We start from the raw sequence: 12,017 nt of genomic DNA on the forward strand, positions 1-12,017 counted from the left end.
AGCAAAGGCCATCTGGAGTAGCCAGCATCCATAGTGTGATTGCTAAGCACTTCTCCACTGGCAGAGCAGCTCTCCTTTGAATGTCCTTATGCCATAGGGTGGGGGCAAGCTCAGCACACAGTCCCATGAAAGTGGCTTTCCTCATCCCAACACTGCTCATCTTCCCAAGCTTGCATGATGACGTGATCCCACCTCTCAATGCTTGTTTCCGGAGCCCAGAAGCGATGTTCCACTGTGGTCAGCACCCCCGTGAATGCCACAAGAAATCTCATGTGATAAGAACGCTGCTCTGACTCCTCAGTCACTTTGGCTACGTCTACACTGGCCCCTTTTCCGGAAGGGGCATGTAAATTTCACCAGTCGTCGTAGGGAAATCCGCGGGGGATTTAAATATCCCCCGCGGCATTTAAATAAAAATGTCCGCCGCTTTTTTCCGGCTTTTAAAAAAGCCGGAAAAGAGCGTCTACACTGGCCCCGATCCTCCGGAAAAAGTGCCCTTTTCCGGAGGGTCTTATTCCTACTTCAAAGTGCTTTTCAGGCCTTCACTATACACTACAATGAAACAAAAATGGGACACAAAAATCAATGTGTCAGTGAGTCTACTGCAGGACTAGAAACAGAATCCATCTTTCTTATCTGCCATACCAATGCTTAAATTGCAACACACCCATGTATGTCATACATGGGGCAGGATGACACTGGTTGTTCAAGGACACAATCAAGGTTCCATTCTCAAAACGTAAGTATGAGGGATACTCGAGACTGATGTAATGTGAAATTGACTACACTTTTCTAAAACCCAGTGTTCAAATCAATAAACAATTATTCCAGATCAAAATTCTGGTCAGTCTGTCACAGAGCTGGCCAGACCTTGTTAAACAACAATTAAGCAGAAGACTTTGTTGTTGTTTTAAATATAAAGAGTACAGAAAATTCAGTCTAAAAATGAAGCTCACATCCATGCTAGTTCTGGATAATTCTGACTACTCTCATCCGGATCACCGCAACTCTTTGCCCAGAGCAGGCAGTCAAGTACAAGTTCTACAAAGCTTGGTAGGTGAAGAATGCTACTACCCACTCTCTCTCTCATGCTAAGAAACAGTAGCACACCACTGTCAATTTTCAAACCACCTCACTTGTTCCACATTAAAACTCAATTCTGAAACAAATATTTTTTTAAAACAGATATGCATTCTAGCCTACTTCACACAGACCGTGTCTCTTCACTCCTCCAGTAACTGAGTGTCTGTTCTACTACATAATCATGACCATACTGATGCAAGACCCTTTTCTTCTGTAACTGCCACCATTTGGAACAGACTTCCCAAATCTTGATACCTCATCAGCTCTTCAACTACTTCCAAATCTTATCTCCAAATGTCTGCTGTCCCTTGACGTTGCTTCTTAAATCTGCTTTCCTATTGCTATTAATTTTATTTTTCTTTGTAAGCATTAGTTCATGCTGAAATATTTTTTTCATAATATAAAAAATGTTGTAGAAACTTAAAGTTATACTAGGATTAATGAAGTTAGAAATAAAAAGGGCCAACAGATAAATTGAATGCATATCCCTCCAGAACAGGAGGGCAAAATAAGGAAGTCACATCAGATCTGGCCCGTGGCCCAGCAGGAGCCTCAGCCAGGCCTCGCTGTCTGCCCTGCCCCTGTAGGCTGCTCAAAACTGCGGGAGCATGGGGAAAAGAGGCTTCATGCGCTGTTCCCTGTCCCCAGCACAACCTCACAGCTCCCACTGGACTGCCTGTTTGCAGGACAGGCAACTTGTGGTACCCTCCCCTGGGACTCTCAGCAACCAGGGGAGCACATGATCTCCACAGCACATGATCTCCTTGTGTGAAGGCAAGGAACCTGGCTGGTTGAGGGAACTGCTGGGCTGCTAACTGGGAGATGCACCTCTTAGCTACAATCTGTCTCTGGCATACCAGTCTCCACCCCAACCCTCTGTTTCCCCTCCTGCACATCTATCCCACATAATCCAAACCCTCTGCACTCCTGCTCTTGCATTCATTCCATGTACCCCGATTCCCTGCCCCTAGTCAAATTCCTGCATCCTCTCCTGCACTTCTGCCCCAGGTCACAATCCCCTCCCAGATCCTATACCCTTACTGCACCCTTCCATCAGGTCAGAATCCTCTCCTGCATCCGTACGCACTCCCAGATCCTGGACCACAAGCTCCCTTCAGTACCCAACCTCCATCCCAGACCCTAAGAAGAGTGAGGGCCCTTGACTACTGACCAAATTCTTGGAGTGCCCCGCCATCAAAATTATTGCCCACTCCTGCTCCGGAAAGTGGTTACAGTACTTGGACAGAGGCTAAATTGGATATTAAAGCAATACTATGGAATGGAAAACATACAGGCGAAAAATACAGTCGGCATACACTTTCTTCATTACAGCGAGCAGCTGTCACTGTTCAGTACCAACCTCTATCATACAAAGTGACAGCCTCTGAGTGGAACTGGCTTATTTCAATTCACCTCTTTAAAATTCATTGTTATTTGAATCCATGTGATGTTAATTAAAATAAAGCTTGATGTCTCTATCATTGCTGTTCTTCAAGTCAAAAAATGAATGCTAGATTTGTTACCACCTCCTGTTCTAACCTTAGCACCTATTAACTCATTTTACATTTTAAAATTTTGTTATGAGAGCAGTAAGTTTAACACAGCCCAAATCTGTACCTCAGTATTCATAGGGATGTTAAAATGAGTTTATTTTGGTAAATGTGTAACTGCTGAATTTGTCAACAGTTAAAGGTTTACACGTGGGATGGGGGAGAGGATGGCTCTGCAGGAGCCAGTGCAGGTGGGGCAGCAGCTTGGGTGGGTGGGCAGGCAGCTCCCCATGAGCACCAGTTCCTGCCTGCCCCTTCTCCTGATATAGGCTCATCAGTTAACCGTTTACACTATCACATCCTTAATTAAGAAAGCATCTTCCAAAAGTCAATTCCATAGCAAAGCAAAGATGTTGATCTGTCACTGACAAAGTTCTTTGGGCTCAAACTGTGACATTTATTGATGTGAGCTATTAAAAATGTTGTTTACCGTTGCCAGGCCCAGCAGCTTAGTCAACAAGCATGCGTTTTAAGAGTTTAAATAAAAAGGGTTATTGCTAAAATAAACAAATCCAGAGAGCCATCCTACTACTGCACAACTACCCACACTCCATGACCGGACTTACAATATTCACTATTAGTGGGGGGTTTCAACAAAGAAATTCCCCCCATCACAGCTTACTCCACTGGAATGTGCGTGCACGCACACACACACAAAAAAAGAGAGAACTTAATTATCTTGTTTCAATCAGATAACTACTCCCTGGACACACACACAAACCATTCCCACTAGCTGACACCCTGTGAACTTTGTTTGCTGTCACAGAATTGACGTTTCATTTTACTCCTTTCGCGACAGTAGTTTCCTGTGCATCCACTGCAGGCAAAAGATTGTGCATCCAGAGACATAAAGTTTGAGTTTTCTAGCCAAAAAGTTTAAGAGTTCACGAATGCCTGATGGACAATGTTTTTAAATTTCTAGTTAGAAAAATCTTTTTTGGAGAATTATAAAACATGAATTATGGGCCATTCAGAACTGGTCTGATTTAATTGGGTAAATACATATTTTAAGCAGGTGTTAGTCACAGAATTTACCAGTGGAAAATTGCTTCCTTTGAATAAAGCACTAAAATGCACAAGGGGTAATAAACAACCCCCGTATATATAACTACACTATCATGATAACCATGGAGAGAGAAGGAGGAAGTCTTTTTAAGTCTTATTTACTAATGCATATAGCACTTTACATCTTCAAAATGCCACGTGAATTAGGGTCTTTTTATAATGCACAATGAAAAAAGAAATGATTTGACTTGCAATAAAACACATAAGATGCAACAGAAAGCTTCTGAAGACCTTGTTTGCTAAGGCACACGGAGTTTACATAATGGCTTCTTAAGATGCAAATAGCGGATTCTACACTCCCTGCCATTTCTTATTCCACCCAGAAAAACCTGTCTCCTACAACCTTCTGTGCTCTTCTACAGAATTAGTTGCTTGTTCACATCTTCCACAAACACCAGGACCTCTTTCTTCCCTGCCCACAAGACCATAGTGCATTGACACCTCTCACACAGTGTGAATGAAAACACAAAAGATGCTTAAGGGGGACATTAGCCAGCTATACAACACACAATATCAAAGCTACTTATCAGCTTAATTTCCACAAGACATAGGAAGTCAATTATTCATTTCCTGTTTATTTTTATATACACACACAAACCTTATGGAAGAAACAAAATGAAGATTTCAGAACAGTATTGAGAGGGGAAACTTACCTTGATATTCATCAAAGGTCTAAGAGGGCAGCTGATGCAAATTTTTAAGTCATTATGATTTTTTTTAAATGTATCTATTCTCTACCCAATTGTGTCTGTATTATTAGCAATTTCATCAGAAATGTTAAATACATCATCATCTGTTGTCTCATTGGTTGGCAAAAAACAGTCTGGGCCAGAAAATACTCAAGTCTTACAATCTGATATGCAAAATTAGCTGTGGCTCTCAATTCTCACTGGACATCTGTTCAAATTACACAAGCCGCTATGCCTATTAACATTCTTGTAAGAAATTTTCCAGAGACCAAGGACTGAATGGGCCATGAAGATGATGCTACCCTTTGCCTCCAGCTTAGAGGCAATCAGGGCAGAGGAAGATTGGCAAGAAAGCTAGTACTCTACTAACTCTATGAATAAATAGAAGGCATCAGACTTCAGCTCACTCAAGCTGATGCCTTTCACCAGCACAAGCTTCAGTTTATTAAATCAAAGCAGCAGCACTTGGCCCTAAGTAAAAAAAATCCCACAGGTTAAAAGAAGCAGTAACACCTGATAAAACTGCACAGAATCAACAAGTGAAAATAGGTTTCCTTTCCTCCATCCCCACAATGGAGGTTTACAAATGTTGCAATACTGAAAATGGTTTAGAAGCATCTGGTCTTCTCTATAAAGGTACTATTCTTCCCACAATTACTGGGAGCTGGTACCCAGGAGTTAGAGAATTTGGAGAGGAGCCATTTTAAAATATACTTAAAAAGACATAATATTAAAACCGCTTATTTTAATTCCTAAAAAAAGGAAGAAGCTGCGTGCCTTAATTTGCATAACAATCAGACCACCCCACACACACTGCACAGACTCCAGAACAGTGGTTCTAAAACTTTTTGGCCAGTGGACCACCTGGCTCAATGCAAATCTTTCCGTGGACCACCATTTGCTAATGGAAACTCACCATCAATTATATAATTACGCCCAAGCCATTTTGCTAGTGCTGCAGCTAGGGAGAATGGTTTAATTTAAATTATTAAACAGATTAAGCATTTTAACTCTCTCATGTTTGATAAACTAACTTCATTTTAAATAAAGTAAAATATTAATTTATGTAAACACAGAAGGTTTCCATGTTTTATTTATGATGGGGTGGGGAACCTTTTTTGGACTAAGGGGCCACTGACCCACAGAAAAATCAGTTGGGGACTTCTCAAGTAAGAAACAAAATCTCCTCCAAACCTCCTCCCCAACCCTCACTGATGTGGCCCCCAACTGAGACACTTCACTCCTCTGGTGCTCCAGCCTCTCAGGGTAAGGGGAAAGGACAGGGAGGACCGAGGTTCAGGGTTTCCCATAGGCCAGATTTACTTTTCTGGCGTTCTGGAGTTAGCGGATTTTATGGACTCCTTAGGTTCTGGGGTGGGGATAAAAATGAGGGGCTCAGTGTGCAGGATAGGGCTGCCAACGAGTGGGATAGGAATGGGGGTGCAGAATCTGGGAGCGAAATGGGGTACAAGAGGAGGTGAGGTTGAGAGGTCTAGGTGATAGGTAAGATACAGAAATAGGCTGGGAGTAGGGTGTCTGGCCGGGGGAGGGAGCAGGAGCAAGGGAGGATGCAGGTGTCTGGCCAGGGAGGAGGATGCAGGGGCAGGCTGGAGGGAAGGTGTTTGGCCAAGAGGGAGGTGTTGGAGCAAGCTGGGGACGCAGGGTCTTAGTGGGGAGTGAGTGAGGGGGATTAGGATCCAGGGATCTGGCTTGAAGGGGGACGCTTACCTGGCTTTGTGCCCCCTTGCAAAGAGGGAAAGCCTCTGGACAGCGTCTCACCACGCTGAGGTTCTCCCAGCGGGATGGGGAGAGAGCTCAGCCACCCGCCGGCCCCCACGAAGCGGGGAGTCTGAGCAGCCGTGAGGCGTCTGTGCAGCCGCGAGGCTGCAGCACCAGCTCCGGCATCCCACACAGAGGGCATGCAGGGGATGGGGAGCTGAAGAAAGCCCCAACTTCCCCACTAGATCTGGCTCGCAGAGAGAGGCAGATTCAGTGAGCTGGGTCTGGCAGGAAAGGCTGGGGCTTTTTTCACTCTCCCCTACCCCTGCGTACCCTCCGAATGGAAGCGAGAGCTGGTGGTGCGGCCTCGTGGCTGCATGGCAACGATGAGCATTGAGAGGGGCTGAGCTTGAGTTATGAACCCCCTGGAAGGTGGTCCGCACACTACACTTTGAGAACCACTGCTCTAGAGGAACATGGGTATTGCCAGATATCAGAACCCCTCACGCTAGTCATGCACCAGTCCTGGAAGGCTACCAATGGAATGGAAGTTGTAGAAATGCCATAGATCAGCGATATACAGTTTTGAGACACTAGCCTACAATGTGTGGTAGAAGGGGTTGCCTATACACAAATATCTGTCCACTGAGAACAAGAAAGCCCACCCCCTGAAAAGCTCCCCAAATTTCCCTATTCTTTAAAAGAGGGTAATCTGAGAGCCCTCTGGTAAATATTTTCCCATACCCGGAATGGAGACAGCCCTCTCCCCTCTCCTATAAGTCTTCAGTTGCCTTCTATTGTTCCCAAAACACAAAAAAAGCATTCCAAGCCTCTCACACAACAAAAAGCAGAACCTACACCTATACAGAAGGTCGATCAGTTGAACACACACACTTCCTATTGCCTGCCTAGACAATGTGGCTCCCCAAATGTCCTTTGTAAAATACGCTCAGTCCCCTCTAGGATGCCAATGGTTAATTGGTAAACATCACCCTTACAACATGATGCTTACCAATTAGAATTAACCAGTGGACTAGCCAGCCCCGCAGCAGGAGTAGGGGGCCACTCCAGCCAGCCTCCCCCCACCCACCCTCCCTGCCTCATTTAAAGTTAACCACCTAAACAATGTTTAATCGGTTAACTGATAAAATGGGATTTCACATACCTAGCCCCCACAGCCTCCTGCCAGCTTCTCAGACAGCAGTTCCTTCTAGAGTCTCCTCCTAGACCTGCACCATCTTAACCCTACATCCATGAGAATAAGGCCCCCCTCAGCTAAACCTGTACGCACCTAGCCTCTTTCCCAACCTCAGATCCCACCTATGGAAGTTAAGCCAAGGTGCCCCAATCCCTTCCTCCCAGACATCCCCCCCATTCCTCCCTGCCAGGAAATAACAGACCCAGGCACCCCTACCCATTGTCCCCCAGAGACCCTCCTCACTTATACCTCCCCCAAACCCCAGCACCCCCTCAAAGAAAAGAGACACTTGCAGCTCCTTCAATTACCCTCTGGAAAGAGATCCCCAAATATATCTCAGACACCGCACAGGAAGGTAACCCCATTCCCTGCAGCACGGGGGGAAGCTCCTGAGCCCCCCGCATCCCTGCATTCCAGACAGGCAGCCCTCAGGTGCCCTGTAGGTAGGCCCCCAACCTGCCAAATCCCTGCACTTTCCTGGAGCATGGCCCCCAATCAGGGGGCCCTTCAGCCCCTCCCATCTCTCCAAAGCTCCCCAAAGAGCAAGGGGGCCCCTCAACCCCCCCATCCTGGCCCCCCCAGAGCGCAAGGGGGCCCCTCAACCCCTCCCATCCTGGCCCCCCCAGAGCGCAAGGGGGGCCCCTCAACCCCTCCCATCCTGGCCCCCCCCAGAGCGCAAGGGGCCCCTCAACCCCCCCATCCTGGCCCCTCCCCAGAGAGCAGGGGGGCCCCTCAACCCCCCCATCCTGGCCCCCCACAGAGCGCAAGGGGGGCCCCTCAACCCCCCCATCCTGGCCCCCCCAGAGGGCAGGGGGGCCCCTCAACCCCCCCATCCTGGCCCCCCCCAGAGCAGGGGGGGCCTCACAAGCACCAAGCCCCCCCGCAGCGGGAGGCCGCCGCCCCACGAGGGGGCTCCTGGGCCGCCGCACTCACCCCAGGCTCCCCCGGGGCCGCCCAGCAGCAGCAGGACCAGCGCGAGCGCGGCCCCCAGCAGCGGCGAGCGCGAGAAGGGGCCGGCAGCGCGAGCCCACTCCGCCATAGCAACCACCGCAGCCTCGCTCCCGTCCGGGCCCGGCCAGCGCGAGACACCGAGCGCGAGCGAGCAGCGCCGCCGGGGCTGCCGGGCCTTAAAGGGGAGGCCCGCCCGTAAAGGCGAGGGCGGGGGAGCAGCTGTCCGCCGACACTAAACAGAGCACGTCTGGGGCACTGTCCTCGGGAGGGAGTGAGCGTGCGGCTGCACGTGGGCTAGTCGGTGGGTGTGGACAGGAGTGTGGGAGCCATCGGTGCACAGTGCGTGTGCAAATGTATGTGCAAAGGCCGCTGGGGCTGGAGGGGTGAGGATGGATAGTGAGGCCAGCGGGTGTGCACATGTGCAAGCACACGGGTATGCAAGTGATAGGGAATGAACGTGCAGCGGGTGTGCAAATGCAAGTGGTGTACAATGGTGGTGCGAATTGGGGCAATGTGTGTGCCAGGTGTATGCCGCGTACCCAGTAGAGAGCTAGTGTCCTTATAAGGGCCAGTGTGTATAGTGCAGTGCGGGTGGGAATGGTCAATGGGCGTGCAGTGCAGTGCCGGAGAAGCCAACACCGTTCTGTGTGCCCTGCTCATGGAGTAGTGTGCGGTTTTTGTGCAATGCACATGGATGTTACATCCTAACTGAGAAGCACACCTGGAAAGAACTAGTGTAGTATTCACAAAAAGAGAGAAGAGCAATAGGTGTCACACAGACATGCCGTGCAACCAAGAAAAGGCTGCATGTAACGTGTGGGCAATACACAGGGGGATGCATCAGTCATCTCTACAATGCATATGGGATTAGTCTTCATGTCCTTGGAGGGAGTCAATGTCACCCAAGGCACTACAGGTAGAGGCGACTCTAATGTGGTTACACATGAAGCCTAGCATTGCAGACACAGAAATAATCTATTTTTCCCACCCTCCAATTCTGCTCTGCCGACACAGTGATACTGGATCCCCCTGCTCTTGGCTAGAAGGGCTATTTTCAGACCCCAGCATCCAGCAAACCTGGCAGCGGAACATGCTAAATGCAGACAGACTGAGCAATGTGAGCTTGAGGCTGGCTGGCTGGACATCCCAGACCATTTCATTGCTACCCAGAAAGGCACCAGTGGAGTCTCTGGCATTCCAATTAAAGCACATTCATTGCAAACTGCTGGCCTCTCTCTCCCTCCCTTCTCCTATATAGAGAACATGCCGCCAATCTATTGGTCCCTTGGGACTTGGTGTGCTGGGTTTACTGATTGTTGCATTCCAGAAAAAAAAATTCCGTCCTAAATTCTTGCTGGAAGCCAAGCCAGTGATTAATTTTCTGAGTTCCTAAAGCATGTGTGTATGTGTGTGCAGACACACAAAGATCCCAAAGCTACAGTAATAAAAAACTCCAGTCCCAGAGGGTGCTGAGATAACCCATATGTTGTAGGATCAAGCTCATAAGCAGAAAGATCATATAAATCACGGGGAAAAATGTGTAGATGAGGATATAGGGAAAGGTCATCTGCTGTTTGGGGGATATTAAAATGAACATTTATGGCTGGGGGATATTAAAATGAACATTTATGTCTATTGATCATTTGATGAGTTTCCTTTAAGTCATTCCCTATGTCTGCTTTTGGCTTTGAGTCTGCTAGCTGGTGCTTCATGGAGCTTTTTCAGAATGCATGGGGCTGCTGGATCTGAACTAGGGATGTAATGTAATCGATTAAACAATTATCAGATAAGCAAAAGCTTACAGGTTAATACTATAGTCCAGTGATTTTCAGCCAGTGGTACGAGTACCCTTAGGGGTACTTGAGAGAAGTCAATACAACTGAAATCTGGAGAAAACTGAATTTTTGTTTTAAGTTTTACAGCGCTTTATTATTTTTGTACTTTTTACACCCACAAATTTCATCACCCGCCCGGCAATGATTAAGTTGTTTAAACAGATGTGTTGCAATAGTAGAAACATGTTTTGTGTGTCTGAAAACTGTAGGTATTGGAGGTACTTATATATATATTTTTAAAAGGGGTATTTTACAAAAAAAGGTTGAGAAACACTGCTATAGACTACAGGCATTTCCCTCTCCCTTTTCCCCCTCCCCTCCCCCCGACAGGGGCTGCTGCAACCTGCGCTACTGCTTCTGTATCAGAGGGGCTGGTTTTTAAACTGGCTCTCCTTGCGGACCAGCTCCCGCCTGGCACCCCCCGTGGAGTGGCAGGGGACTCCTCAGGCATGGGGCCGGAGTGCACTGGCTGCCAGCCCCACTCCCAGGACTATAGAATAGTCATCTAACCAATAAGAATTCCCGGGTTTACTCAATTATTCAGTTAACCGATATTTAACATCCTTAGTCTGAGCACTTGAAAATGTGACCCTATTTGTCAGGGGCCAAATGGGATCTGAGCGCTTTGAAAGTCTGGTCCCCTGGATCTTCCTCATATGAAGGGTTCGACAAACAATGTAATCTACTTGCCCGTGGCGAGTAGATTACATCCCGGAAGAGCCGGCTCCGAGCGATCTGCACATGCGCAGAACACTGAACCGTGCGGCTGGCGAGTGGGGCTCGCCATGGCTCGGCAAGCCCTGCTCATATGAGATAAAAGAGAAGCCAAGGCTGGACAATTACAAAGGAATATGGGGTTGCAGTAAGGCCCAGACCTGTATAGCTCTTGTACCTGTTCACTCAAAGGTCTTTAGGCATCTAACTTCTGAAGAAGTAAGGCACCTAAATATCCTAGAAGATCTGGTGCCCTCCCTCTTTTCTAGTTAGTGAATTGCTTGAGCCAAACTGGGTTGCTGTGAATAGTGGCTGGTCCTAAATATCTATGGGTATGTCTACACTTGCACCCTAGTTCGAATTAGAGATGCAAATGTAGGCATTCAAAATAGTAAATGAAGCTGGGATTTAAATATCCCGCGCTTCATTAGCATAATCTCGGCGTGTGCTGTTTCGGAACTCAGCTGTTTCGAAAGTGAAAGTGCGCTCCGGGCTGCGTTAGTTCGAATCAAACCCCTTGGTTCAAACTAATGTTACTCCTAAAAAAATGAGGAGGCTGAGATTATACTAATGAAGCGCGGGATATTTAAATTCCGGCTTCATTTACTAATTCGAACTAGGACGCAAGTGTAGACATACCCCCAGCTGAAGAATTGCAATGACATATTTTTAGTCTATTTTCATTCTTCAAATATTCGCTATGGGGAGTACAGTGGTTTAGCACCTCCGTTGCATGGTATTGTTGGTGCATCTCAATGGAGACCTCAAGTCACAAAACTTTCTGTCACCCAGGAAAGCATTCGGACACATACTTGCTGATGAGGTGGGGCGGGGGGAGGGGGGAGGAGGAGAGGGGAAGTATTTAAGCATGCACTTAAGTGGTTTCCAGAGTGACAGAAAGTTTATAAACAAGTGAATGATGAATGCCAAGCAACTGAACATTTGCAACAGATTGTCAGACCCATCATTGTTCCGCCTACAATGTCTGTGACATTTGGGGGGAATTGGGCGCGTGTGCAGAATACTTGGCTGACTGTGAGCAGGGTGGCAGTTAGCAGCAGTTCAGTTGTTATTATTTATTTATGCCCACCAAATGCTAGGGACTGTCCCGACATTTAAGGCCAGTCCCCAGCCCAAGATGCTCTCAGGCTTGATAGAGAAGTTGGGGAAAGGGGAATAAATTGGCGGTTTGTTGGCTGCGCTTTGCAAGGCC

General features: G+C 47.5%; 1 protein-coding gene across 1 annotated transcript in view; it reads right to left on the reverse strand.

Moving 5' to 3' along the window:
- Window positions 1–8,430, reverse strand: part of ACVR1B (activin A receptor type 1B) — a 32,974-nt gene extending 24,544 nt beyond the window's left edge. The window contains exon 1 of the mRNA XM_075902034.1: window positions 8,238–8,430. Within this exon, the coding sequence (XP_075758149.1) occupies window positions 8,238–8,343 (106 nt within the window). The 5' untranslated portion in view covers window positions 8,344–8,430. The remainder of the gene's footprint in view (window positions 1–8,237) is intronic.
- Window positions 8,431–12,017: the final 3,587 nt, after the last annotated feature.

Source organism: Pelodiscus sinensis, chromosome 19, assembly GCF_049634645.1.
Source record: "Pelodiscus sinensis isolate JC-2024 chromosome 19, ASM4963464v1, whole genome shotgun sequence".
NCBI lineage: Eukaryota > Metazoa > Chordata > Testudines > Trionychidae > Pelodiscus > Pelodiscus sinensis.